At 41.6% G+C, this 14,282-nt stretch overlaps 1 protein-coding gene across 1 annotated transcript in view; it reads right to left on the reverse strand.

Annotated features, from left to right (window-relative positions):
- Window positions 1–14,282, reverse strand: part of GALNT18 (polypeptide N-acetylgalactosaminyltransferase 18) — a 349,029-nt gene that overhangs the window by 154,385 nt on the left and 180,362 nt on the right. Inside the window, exon 2 of the mRNA XM_063117285.1 lies at window positions 7,099–7,291. Coding sequence (XP_062973355.1) covers window positions 7,099–7,291 — 193 coding nt within the window. The remainder of the gene's footprint in view (window positions 1–7,098; window positions 7,292–14,282) is intronic.

Consider the following 14,282-nt stretch of genomic DNA (forward strand, 5'->3'; position numbering starts at 1 on the left):
CTTCCACTTCAGGAATCTACCATCGTCTTCAGTTGCATGTGTATACCATTTGGACAAGCAGAAACTATCGCTGGATTCAGTTTCAGCACAGTAGCATGAGGTGCAAAACAGTGCTTCTGTGGCCTTAGCTAGACCTAAGGTTTATCCCGGGATTGTCTCGGGGTCATCCCTGTTCATGTAAATGACACACAGGGGATCCCAGGATCAGGCACGGACGACCCCGGGATGATCCCGGTTTAAACTTTAGGTCTAGCTAAGGTCTGTGAGTGGAAGGCAACTTCAGTGATACAGAAAAGCATTTTCGGATTCATTTTCTTTGTAGGTTTCCCTCCTCAAACCACAAATTACTAGATTTTGGAAAGCCACTAGCAGATTATTAGAGAGGTAGAAAAGCTTCTGTCCCTGCCCACCCACATCAGATTGGCTTGGAAATAAGCTGAGTTATCCCCCAAGCCCTGCTTAAACAGCTTGGTGTATTTTCCACCCTAAATTTGTCCATCTAGGATCAAATTCAACTCTCCCCACCTGCAGCCTCTCCCCTATCCTCTCTTTAAAAGCCCCATTCACAGGTCTAAAAGGCTACTGTGGAGTACGGGTGGCTGTGGACAGAGGGAATGAGGGAGATGTTTCCTTACCCTCTCTGGCACCTGGTTTACTGCATGGCAGCATACCAGGACGCACAGCCCCAGTGGCTTTGGGGAAATGTAGTTTTCCCAATAACTACTACCTCTGACACTGCTGCTGCCATGGACACTGGCCAGGTAGGTGGAACTTTTAAAGGGAGGGGCAGATTATTTGCAGAAGGGAAGCTAGCTAGGGTTGTAGGATCTTAATTCCCATCAGAGGAGAATTTGAGAGTTTATGGTGACTGTCTCTTCTCTGAGGCACCCACTCATGCCTCCATCCAATTTTCCTGGTAGCCCCCTCCCATTATGGCTCTCCGCATAACATTCCCTGAGGGCCCCCCAAACTTCTGAAGGGACAAGGGGTTACAATGCAGAGGAAGGGTGGGAAATTTCTCTTAAGCGAGTGTCCTTGCATGCCCACCCCATTGGCTATGATCCACTGAACTCATAGAATCATAGAGTAGTAGAGTTGGAAGGGGCCTGCGAGGCCATCGAGTCGAACCCCCTGCTCAATGGAACTTATTTTATAATACGTAAGCTGTAAATCATACACACACGTATCAGGGAATATGACCCATTGAAGACAGTGACACTGACTTCCAAGTAAACATGCACAGGACTGCACTGTTAGTCTTTTAAATATTCAGTGGCAATGTTTTTTGGATATTTGATCTGCCACAATGTTTTGTAAATAGGACAATACAATGTCCTCCTTCAAACTTCCCAGCAACTGGGTCCACTTCTGCTGAATGTGTTCCAAAGATTCCCACTCTACCATGCCTGTGACTTAACTAATAACAGACGTACATTTCTGCACAATTTGGTGACGTGTGTGTGTGTAATCAGAGAGAGAGAGAGAGAGAGAGAGGATTTTGTTTTTGATTTCAGTGCAGGAATTATACCTATTTAAGAAAAACAAACGGGTGACCACCACCCTTGCAGCAATGCCCACCATTTTATAGGGGTTCTTATTTTTAAATAGTTTTCAGAAGGCTATGCACTCCTCCTTCTACATTTCGGAAGTACACCCCTCATCCATCCATCCATCTATCTATCTAATACCAGTGGACAGATAGCCTTCCTCTAGCAATGTTACGTGGAGGTATCATACTACTCTTGCTGGATCTACATTAGTATAAGTGTAGGATATCTGGCAAACAGAAAGATCCTAAGGAATTTTTTGCTTCATTTGCAACATTTATTTAGTTTGATTCATATCACAGACGTGAGGCTTTTTTAGTGCAGATTTTTATTTTATTTTATGAGTGTAGAGGAAAGCCAGCCCCTCCTGGATGCTATTCTAGCAAAACAAGTTCATACAACAAGCCCTAGAGGGGCAGAGAACTATTTCCGTTCACCTTGCCTTAGCTGATACATGCAAATGCTGCATTTCATTTCTAAAGCAAAGGTAAACATCAGTGACAGCCAAGATTTTGTGGCTGAAAAAGTGGCTGTTTGCTGCTTCCTTTATTCCATACATCCTCTCTGGGAATCTACCATACACCTCTTCCTCACTTCTCTATTCCCCTCACCCATTTTCCCCAACTTTCCATTAGTAGAGAATGTTATCTCTGCCTCGCAGACATACAGCAGGGAACTAGACCAGGGAACAACAAAAAGTTAGCATCCAGCCAGAGTGAGAGAATAATTGTGCATATTGGTCCAATGTTGATTCTGAGTTCCCCTTATTAACACTTAGCAACATTTTCTTCAGGATAGAGGCTAGATAAACTGCAATTTCCCACACAATGTGCTCCACATGTGGAGTTGCAGAATTTAAAGTGGAACACACAGCTGAGCTGACATCCCATTTCAGAAACAGACTGATGCTTTTATTCTAGATCTTGCCCAGCTTACCAAAGCTAGTGCTTAGTCAACTGCATTCTTTATTCACTGAGTATAGCACAGCACCAGATAACAGATGAGAATGACAGAGGTTGGACAGTAAACAGTTCATCATTGACACACTGGAACCAGAAAGTAAGACTAAGGCCATTTCTACACCTGCCTTTTCCCCTGGGATCGTCCTGGGATCATCCCTGTGCATCCAAATGGCACAGGGGATCCCAAGAACAAGCAGGGATGATCCCTCCATTTTCCTGGGATAATCCTTAGGTGTAGAAAGGGCCTAAGAAACACAGGGGAAGACGAGGCTGCAATTATCTTTCTTTCTTGATTAGTGTGAAACGTTAAAGGCAATTCACACAGTGGTTGCATTCAGACATCCCAATAAACTATGATTTATCATGAGGGGAAGGAGCCTAGCTATTCTCCAGGATCACACACTCCCTTCTTACCTCTCTTTCTTGAGGAGGAAATTGGAAGTTTTTCCTTCTGATTTGGATCAAAGTTTAGTGTTACGTCCAAACCCTAAAATGTGGTTAATTTTATCTATGGTTGCTGAAAGAAGCCAGCTTCACAATCCAGGATTTGAAACTGGGCTTGTTGGTTTTTGTATGACAAAGCAAGCTGTGATTAATAAAAAAAGGGAAGTGACAGTTCCAAACCTCACCTTGCAGCCACACCAGTCGAGGAAAGGGTAATGGGGAGCTCAAAAGCCAGAGGATATGGGTGGGGGAGCTAGTTGTATCATTATGTGAACAAGGCTCAGGCTTATCAGTTCTCCGCCTTTCTCTTCCTCTAGCTGAGCCCTAAGAAAGAGATCAAAAACTTTTGCTTTTGTTCTTAACTTAACATACGTAGTTCATTATTATGTCTGAACCAGATGAACAGTGGTTACCTATGGTTTACTGAAACAAGTGAACATCAAATCATGGTTTATCAAGCTGGCTTACTTCACTCAACCATTGTTAAGATTAACCAATGTTTAGAATTTGGACATAACCCTAAACTACAGAGAACTGAAAAAGAAGTGAAAGCTTCTGACATGGCTGTAGGAGGAAAGTGGACAGGAGGGACATCTGTAGTCAATGTGGTAATGTTAAAATTAGTTCAATTTCCCAAGGATTTCTGGAGTCAAGTAGATCTTGTGAACAATACAATATGGATCTATATCACATGGCCTGGCAGAGGGAGTAACATGTGTGGAAGAAATACAAACCATTTTCACAAACCTCTGCAAAATGCATTTTCCAGGTAGAATAGTTTAATTCTGTCCAAGTGATCTGACAAATATTCCAAAATCTATCATGATTTTGATAATCAGTTTGTAAGCCATACGTATACGACCATGTACTATATATTCTCAAAACAACCACATTCAGGTGTTGCTTCAGTGTTCAATGTTTTCATTACAGTACATGCCACACTTTATTTATTTATGTTTTAGTTTGTTTTGTATGCAGTGTGATGATATCTAACCCTCTCATAATAAAACATCCTAATTCTCGCTGCATTTTAACCATTTTGTGTGAGGAAAATTAAAATTATTAAGAGCTCAAGCAGCCTTAAAATAAGGGCCAGAAAACCTCAACATGTAATACCACTTTTTGTCCTAGTTGCATTGGTTACCAACACGTTTCCAGGCTCAATTCAAAGTGCTGGCATTAACCTTTGGGATTGGGTCACCCACATGATCATGCTCTTACATTAAGATCCACTTCGGAGGTCCTCTTCATGTGCTCACTGGTAAAATTGGAATGGGATAAGCTGGCAAACATGAGAAACAGGGCCTTCTCAGGGGGCCCCCACAGTTATGAAACTTCTTTCCAGTTGACTTATGCTTAGCCCCTTCAGTACAGGTCTTTAAAAAAATACTCCTGTGAATCAGAGCAGTTTTTCTCATCATGACTCTATACATTATAACATTCAATTTGTCTTTGTGAGGTTAGTCCCTAAAAAGCAACTTATAAAACCAGAACTACTAAGGCTATTATTGTGAATAATTATCACCATCATCTGTGTGCAGTGCAACCCTCAGAAATACTGGATTATGCAAAAACATCTGAGGTCTTTATTTAAACAGCACTGGACCCATCTGATAGCAATCCAGCCATGAAAACCATCCTCAGAGCACCTTTTCCATGCATGGATTGGGATCCAGCAGTGGATCCACATGGAAGCCTGCTAGATTGCCCTTGCTGGGGTACACAGTTTTATTTACTACACAACATTTCCACTTTGTTAACTCAAGTCTATATTTCTATGAAAACTACAGCCAAATCCTCGCTAGCTGGTATTTCTTTAAAACTCCCAATTGTAATAATTTCCCCCCATCTGCAATAATGTTCAGTTTCTTTCTCCTTCTTTAAATTTTTATACTTAGAGCTATAAAAAATTGAAATGAAATCCGTGGGGAGCATCGTTTCGTAAGGAAAATAAGAGCAGACTGGCCTGCATTCAAGCAAAACTGTCTAGTTAACTCTAGGTTTCCCCCTAAAATAATTTACAATTTTAAAAAGGAGACAGTGTTCATAATTATGCTCTTAAATAGATTAAAACCAGAATGAAGATTTAATAGAAGTCTGCTTTAGATATCTTATCTTGCCTTTGCATCCAATCTAACACAGATGTTGATAGTTCTGTTTTGCCTTGAGCTCTGACCCGCAACTCAGCAAGCATGGCTGTTGAATAATGCTCAGTTCCTTTAAGTGTATGAGGTTCTCACTCATGCAACGGCCGTATTTGATGGACTAGATTCTCGGGCTGCTGTGATGATCACTTTAACAGTGATGATCACTTGAATAAAGTGATCATTAATTAGGGTGAACATATGGAAAAGAGGACAGAGCTCCTTCAACAGTTGGATAGAAAAGAGGATTTCAGCAGGTGTCATTTGTATGCATGCAGCACATGGTGAAATTCCCTTTTTGATTCAACTGTTAAAGATACAGGAGCCCTCTCCTCTTTTCCATATGGTCACCCTATTGTTAACATCACTGTGATTAACCACAGTTTAGCATTGGGTCCAAACCCTCAACTATCATTTATGAAACATGGCAGCTTCTTAAACTATTGTTTGAAGTTTAACCACAGTTAACACTAACTACAGTTTGTCGATAAACTTCAGTTAATCAAAATCAGATGCAAAAGTGTCCGAACTCCTCGTGGCCACACTGGAGTACGAGAGGAGAGGGAGGAACATGTGAGGCTTGTTCATTTCCATCACGATAAACTGTGGTTATCAAAACACAGCCTTTCTTTCTTTTTGCTAGCCATTTGGACTGTTGGCTGCTGAGTGATTGCAAAAGTATTGCGTCCTGTTAATTGATGTCTGTATTTTCAAATTCTGAATGTCTTTTTTAATTCTCTGTTTTATAATTGCTATAAGCAGCTGTAGGAATCTTGGCTGAAATATTTTTTTAAAGTATTCAGTGATATTTTATATGGTTCACTGTATGAAAGTAACACTATTTTGCAGTGATCCACTCTTGAAAAACTATAATATGGGATTTGACTAAAAAGTATTTCTCGCTTTCATTCCTAATATAAATGTACCACTTCACCAGAAAATAGTCATGCTTTTTATTTTTAAAAATATAAATAAATAAGTAAACCAAGAAGGATTGACTAGGTATTAATCCTGGGTAACTTCTCTCAAGGTGCCTGTCAGTCAGGTTTGATAAGCATGAGGCAGGAAGAGATATAACAAGGGGAAACTTTATGAGGTACTGAGCATAGAATTTATTACCATAGTACTGTAAAGAATATTTGTGGGTTACAAAACATCTGAGGCAATCAAACCTTTAACGGTCACCAGAAACCTTGTTCAAGAGACTAGCCAAGAGAATCACTAAATTTACAGTACTGATGATCATCTTGGATTATGCCACCATGTTGATCTTGATGACGGTCCTCAGTATGTCAGATCTACTCACTTGAATAAACCTCAACTGATCTATATTGTATCAACTTTCCATGAAGTTAGTGTCAGCTAAACAGAAATAATCTAGGTCAACCACCATTCAAGTTGATATTGCGAACCTACTACGGAATGAAAAATCTCATGGTTTCCACTTGTTGTTCATGGCCGTTTCACAACCTGGATCAGTTTGATATAGGGTGCAGCAGGGATTCCATTATGGGCATTCCTTGGGATTAGAACTCTGAAGACTCCGGACATGATCCATCTAAAGTTCTTTTCAGTTCCACTGCTCTCAGTGTCAGATCTTTAAGAGGATGCTTAATTCTCCCATTGAAAGCAATAGTAGTTTAAAATGCTTAGAATTGGATTCAATGGTATCATTCTGCCGGCAGAAAAGAACAACTCGTGGAATGGATTTCTCTTTTCCCCCTGTAGCTGACCACCCCCACAAAATCTGGTCCAAATGGTTGAAGGATCCTTCAGAGCAGAGCTGGGATATGGTCTGCAGGGGGGAAGAGAGGACAGGGTCATCCCTTTGGATGAGTAGAAGTCCCTTTGCATGAGGGCTAGATCCAACCCTTTTATTTTGTCTGGATCATACCTATTATATTTAATATATTTCAAGTTTCAAAAAATGGGGCTGCTGTACAGTTTAAAAAAATCTTCCTAAGGCAACATAGATTCAGCCAACTGGAAGGTCCTCCTTACCCATTAGGTCTAAGGTCAGGCAATGGTCTGTCCAGGGGTAGACGATCACTCAGGTAAGCATTGTAGCCATAATACTGGAACTGTTTAAGGGCAATCCGTCTATTCTCAGGGCTCAGATCCTGGCCCCAGTGAGCAAAGAGGGATGAATCCGTGAAAGCCTCAGCAGGATTTTCTTCCGGTTTCAGTGGTGCTTCTGTAAAATAAATAAGTTTTCTGTAAGAACTTTTATTTATACAAGGAAATAATCGTCTTTAGGGCAAATATAGAAGTCATCTCTCAGTGTTACTTTTACATCTCAGAACATCAGTTCAAACTGAACCAAATAGTGGACTGCCTTGGGCTGGTTTCATAAAGCTAGAAGGCATTTGGTACGAGCCTTCCAATGGGCCCAAGATCTCCATTCCACAAAGAAATGACATGGCTGCCCAGGGCCAAATTGTTACCTGATCAGTATTTAACAAGAACCAGCTTCTGATACATGTGGTGGCTGATTTGTTTGGTGTGGAGCTCCAATACTAAAAAAAAAAACCTGAATTGCCACAAATGCCTGCAAAGCTTCCATCATGACTTCCACAATGCTGAATTATTTGCTCTTCTGGCTTTTAATAGTTGATTGCTTTCTAACTGTTGCTGTGAAATGCTGTTCTTGTTATTTATTTACAATTCTTTCGTGACTTTTTTTAAAGCCAGCTTGCAAATGATTCCAAGCAGCACAATTACAAACGCTCACATGTGACGCCTTGTATGGGAAGTGTACAGGCTCTAAACACAAGCAAGTATGGTAGTTTATTTACGTTATTTCCCCCAGCACTAACGCTGTACTTTTCGTCTGAGCTTGCAACTAAAAAACCGAAAAAGAGAAAATACATGCTTCTGCCCCTTGTGTATGAGCTACCAAATATGGCTGATGTATTCAGAAAACAAAGAGGTTTTGAAATGCAAAAGCTGCCAGACAGGGTGTCAGGTCATGGATAATCAATGAGACGCTATTCAGATGCAACACTTTACTGGGACTTGACATATCACAAGTCAAGCCCTTCCTCATAATTTATTACAAGAACCTCCAAGACCTTGAATAGGATTTGACATAATGTAGTTCAGCATCTTGCAAGCAGCTTTTTCTTCTGTAAAATATGAAAATGTGGAGAAAAATAAATATTATAATGCTGGTGATACACTCAGTATATCATCAGCAGGAACAGGAATTATCTTGAAATCTAACCCTCTGTCTGGCTGTGGCTTTCTGTCCATGTGTAGTTGTGCAGGTAAAGAATCCATTTTGTTCCAGAAGAAGCAGTACAGCTACAGACAGGGAAATCAGCCAGGAATGACAACAATGCTCTAGTTGGTTGCAGCAGGGCCAAAGTAATTGCAAATTTCTTTATTTCATTTTTATATGAAAAGTTTGTTTTTAATGGACCCCACAATTGTTGTTTTTAAATGGATACTGTTGTTTTTATACTGTTTGTGTGTGTGTGTGTGTGTGTGTGTGTGTTTTTAAATTGTATACTTTTAATGTTTACTATTTTTAAATGTTGTAAACCGCCCAGAGAGCTTCGGCTGTGGGGCGGTATATAAATGTAATTAAATAAATAAATAAATAAATAAATAAATATATCGCCCGATAGCTGAAGCTCTCTGGGAAGTTCGCAAACATTAAAACCATACAATACAGCATAAAATACAAAAGCTTAAAAACAACAGTATAAAAGTACAACCCGCATAAAACCTAGCAGCAGCGCAGAGATTTAGAATACAATAGCAGATTTAAAACAGAGCTAAAATTTAAATGCTAAAATACTTGGGAAAATAAAAAGGTCTTCACCTGGCACCGGAAAGAGTACAACATAGGCACCAGGAGAACCTCTCTAGGGTGCTCATTCCACAGCCGAAGTGCTCCAGCAGAAAAGTCCCACTTCTTGGAAGCCACCTGCCTCACTTCCTTCGGCAAGGGCTCCCGGAGAAGGACAGCTGAAGATCTCAGGGACCAGGCACGTACATATGGGAGGAGATGATGTGCTTCCTCCACCAATTAGATTAAAGGGAGTGGTTCCCATGGAACTACAGAAACATGCAAACACCTACCTGACAGCTAAGTCACTGTCCAGCCAACTAACCCATAAAGTGTCTTTAAATTGGCCAATGCAGAGTGTTGATGGGGAATATGGCCCAATCCTGAAGTGGCCCCACCTTCCAGACACATCTCTAGGTGTGGGCACCCCTCTCTTGATGCCATTTGTTTTGAATATCAGTACATAATTCCCTTCCATTGGACAGCTTTTATACAGGGAGCAGGATTTAATTCAATCAAGTAACCCTGCGCTTTACTTTCATTCCCCAGAATCAAACACTGGTTCCCTTTGTAGTACTAGAGCATTCTAAGTTCAGCCTCAAAGCCATCAAATCCTTTGTACTCTTCATTCTAAAACCTGTAATTGCCCTCGAGTTTGGACAGCAGTTGTCAATTTGCTTAGGCATCCCTCAGGCTTGCAGGTTTCAAAAAGCTTGAAGACTAAACAAGGATTGCTACCCATGATCCTTTCCTAGCATAATCATCCTCTCAACTCTGATGGCTGTTGAGACAGAGTAGCTGTCCACTGTTAATACTGCAGGTCAGAGCTGAGGCTGGTCTGGATTTCCAGTTAAAACTCCCCCATACATTTCAGGCTGCAGCAAAAGTCAATTTACATAAATTGCCTACTCAGACCTACTCTGAGGCCATGATCCAGCATTCAGTTGCAGGCAGAAGCCTTGTGTGCCATTGATTGGTTGCACCTTTAAATGTACACAAACGAAAGAACTGAATAGTTGGACAATTAAGATGGACTCAAGTTAGAGCAAGGACCCCTGCCTTTTGATTTTTCACCCCACCCCACCACACTCAGTCACAGGCTCAAATAATACATGCCCATACCATGACATTTTGCCTTTTTCTAGTGTCAAACTGAAGGGAACAAGGAAAAGAGACTTCTCAGTAGAGGCACCAATATTATGGAAAAACCATAAAGCTTGTTCGACCAGCTCTATAGACCTTTGTCATTCCAGTAAGCATCTGGTGAATCCATGATGGATTTTTAATTGCTATATTGTCTACTGCTCATAGGTGATTTTGCTGTTATGATGCCTGTGCTGTTTTAAGATTTTTAATTCACTGCTTGGTTTTACATTGATGCATTTTTAATGTCTTTTATTTATTGTAGGTTCATATTTTAATGCTATGTAAGCCACTCTGAGGGATTTTTATAGCTCTGCAGCAGGATATAAATTCCAAAATAAAATCATATTCCCAGCTGTAGAGATGAAAAACAGCACACAAGGTTAGGTTTAAAGGCTGTAACTGACTCCCACATACACCAACCTCCTATGTATTTCATACAATTATAGAATAGTAGAGTTTGAAGGGGCCTATAAGGCCATTGAGTCCAACCCCCTGCTCAATGCAGGAAACCACCTTAAAGCATACCTGACAGGTGGTTGTCCAGCTGCCTCTTGAAGGCCTCTAGTGTGGGAGAGCCCACGACCTCCCTAGGTAATTGGTTCTATTGTCATACTGCTCTAACAGTCAGACGTTTTTCCTAACATCCAGCTGGAATCTGGCTTCCTATAACTTGAGCCCATTATTCCGTGACCTGCACCCTGGGATGATTGAGAAGAGATCCTGGCCCTCCTTTGTGTGACAACCTTTCAAGTATTTGGAAGAGCTCTATCATGTATCCCCTCAGTCTTCTCTTCTCAAGACTAAACATGCCCAGTTCTTTCACTTTCTCCTCACAGGACTTTGTTTCCTTCTGTTCCATAATTGTGTTGCACAACGGAATGAGAGCAGCAATGGCACATCAGTGCTAGCAATTGCTACTGTATTGGTGCTTGGGCAGCAGTGCAAAAGAATGGCCCATCTCACACTAATGCACAGGCACATGAGCCACAGCTTGTAGATTTGCCCAATGCACAGAAAGAGTTATAATTTAAGCTGACTGTTCCTGACTGTTAGAGCAGTACGACAATTGAATCAGCTACCTAGGGAGGTTGTGGGCTCTCCCACACTAGAGTCATTCAAGAGGCAGCTGGACAGCCATCTGTCAGGGATGCTTGAGGGTGGATTCCTGCATTGAGCAGGAGGTTGGACTCGATGGCCTTGTAGGCCCTTTCCAACTCTGCTATTCTGTGATTCTATGACTCATCAAAACTATGAAATACATCAAAACTATGAAATTTTCAACGTATATATTTCGTTTCTGTGCCACCCAATAGTCAAAATTCTCTGGGCAGTTCACAAAAATTACATCCCCAAAATACAACATAATAGAAACATAAAATAAAATCTTTAACATATAAATTTAATTTTATTTAAAAAAAACAGTTTAAAAAAGTTACAATAAGACACCAGAATGAGATAAAACAACTGACATTGCTGTCAAAGCATAAGAGAAGAGAAAAATCTTGAAAGGATTGCAATGTTGGTGCCAGGCCTCAGTGGGAAGAACATTCCACATTCAAGCAGGGCTGGTGCTGTCATAGAGGCAACTCAGGAGGCGGCCTAGAGGGCCAAGCAAACGAGGGCGCCGAATGGCGGACCCGGAAGCTGCTCTCCTAGAGCGGCTTCCGGGCATGCTGTTCCAAAGCCGCCGCCCCAGCCACCCCCCAACCCCAGCGTCCTGGCTTCAAACGAGAGGGGGGCGGGCGGAGGCTTCAGAATGCTCCTGCCTATGGTGCAATATAGTCTGGCGACGGCCCTGCATTCAAGGGGCTACCACCGTGAAAGCCCTCTCTTTTGTTGCCAGTCTCAGAGGAGACATTTTGAGGAGGCCTCATCTTGCACCAACAATTAGGGTGTCCTGCAGCTTGTCATAGCTGTAGACCAGAGGCAGACATCCTGCTGCCCTCCACATATTTTGGACTACAGTTCCTATAATCCCTATGGTGGCTTGGGTTATGGGAGTTTATGGGACTACAATTCCCATAAACCCCACCCTATAGTGGCTGGGATTTATGGAAGTTGTAATACAAACCATTTGGAGGACATCAGGTTATCAACGCCTGCTATAGACTCACAAAGTACAGATCTTCCAAAACACGTTCCTACATGCACACACACAAACACTTTAATTTATTGAAACTGAAAATACAGAACTAGTCACTAGCTAAGTAACAGTAACACCTTCTTGATACAGATGCATTTGCAAACTATAGCTCTTTGTTAATGCAATTCCACACAACGTCCTTCTAAAAGATTTTCTGTAGAATCTTTTGATTATCTCTGTTGTCTCCTGAGACACAAAGAGAGCCACAAGCAACTCCTACACTATCACCCATAGGCCCAAAAGGTAGCTTCAGCTGGCAAGATAAAAATATATATGAGAAAAACAGCTTATGTAATGACACTCACTACCATCCGGGATCATAACTCCCAACTTATGTCAAGAAGCTTGTCCTTTTATCCTTATTTTTTAACATAAATTGAGAAGATTAAGCTGTTGGCTTCCTCTGCAATGTCTTTCTTCCTCCTTTCCCCACCATAACTCCGACAAGAGACTAATGAAAGACTGGTAGCTTGTGCTGGATTTCAATCACCCTAAATACGTAGCACTTCTAAATCTGTCAAGGCACTTGGCTACTTGTTTCAGCTCCATTTCACTTCATGGATAAATGTCATGCCAAGCCTTCTTTCAGATGAGAGAGGAAATGTCCTGACAAGCCGACTGACAAACAGATCAAAATTAACCCTACCAGAAATAGTAGTAATATTAAATCCAGATACTGAGGAAGGTGCTTGAAAAGCCTGCTAATTTGAAAATGGAGCACATTAAATTTCCTAGTAACATGCATTCCATGCAAGATAACAGTTCCCGGGTCCAGTTTCTGGGTTTCTTCTCCCACAACCTCACTGGTTGTAAGGTAACTACTGAATGTGCCTTGCCGACATATTAATTTGCTTCGGTTTAGTGTGGTTAGGAGTCACATTGTTTACAGTATAAATGTACTGGACTGACTGTTCCTTCTAGTTTTCCTGCCTTAGACTGTATTTTTTGTTCCATAAATGCCAGGTATGTAATTTTAGAACAAGTGGACAATACAGAGATAAAATAGAATGGTTTCGTTTACTCCTCAACCAACCCAACTCCCTTTTCATCAATGGTGAGAATTACACATTCTCCAGAGCGTCACGGAGGGCATTCCTTCACAGAAAGCATCATCATACAGGGGAAAATCACATTTGCGTACCGTCGCTTCTCCGCCTGCCCGTTTGTTCCTCATTACTTCCTCTTTTGAAAGAGGAAGTAAACAACCTGCACGTGACCCATTCAGTGGGCCGTTTTGATCATGCTGCTTCTCCTGTACATAGCAGGAGATAGCGGCAAGTTCCGTCTTTAAAAATAAGTCGGACTTACTGGGGTGTTTTTTGGTCACGTGAAGTAGACTAGAAGGGGCGGGAGGTGCATGGGAGGCAGACAACTTCATGAGAGGAACCCGTGAAAATCCGTGAGTGCCCAGTAACAAATGTGCAATAAAACACTCTTCTGATGTGAGCTCATAGCTCACCCAGGGGTGCACTCACAAGCAGCAGGCCTCCAGTCAGCTTGGAAGCTAGCTGCCAGAGCACGAGCTCATGCTGCTGCCCCACTACTTTCCCCAGGGCTTTTCACTGCGGCTTCAGAACAAGCAACAGTTGCAACAGCCAGGAGGACAGCTGACTGAGCAACGCTTTTCTCCCTTCTCTCTCTATAGGGCAGGCAAAGAGAGTTGAGCACCGATCACTCTTTTGACCCTCTCCACCATGGTAGGAAGAAGCACCAATCCTGGATCAGACTCAGAAGCCTAGTTATGGACTAGGATATTCTATGTCATTTCCCATCATGTGGAGGCCACATTTTAAGATGAGACACCACATCATCACTAGGATGATGATGAGTCTGGAATCCAAGTCCTATGACGAATGGTTGAAAGGACTGAGTCAATTGAGCCTAGAAGGAAATTAAGGGGAGGCAACTATTAGGGATGGGTGAATGAGTGATGTTTGAGCTCACCCAAATTCTCCAAACACCACCTCAATACTCATCTCTCTTTGATTTGTGTTCTCATCTGCAATCGCTATTCATTTTGCACAAACATGAAAATTATGCAAAATGAACAGCAATCAAATGTGAAAACTGTGCAAGCAATTTCCAAAATTGCACCAATTTCCA

The sequence above is a fragment of the Elgaria multicarinata genome, chromosome 2 (genome assembly GCF_023053635.1).
Source record: "Elgaria multicarinata webbii isolate HBS135686 ecotype San Diego chromosome 2, rElgMul1.1.pri, whole genome shotgun sequence".
Classification (NCBI taxonomy): Eukaryota; Metazoa; Chordata; class Lepidosauria; order Squamata; family Anguidae; genus Elgaria; species Elgaria multicarinata.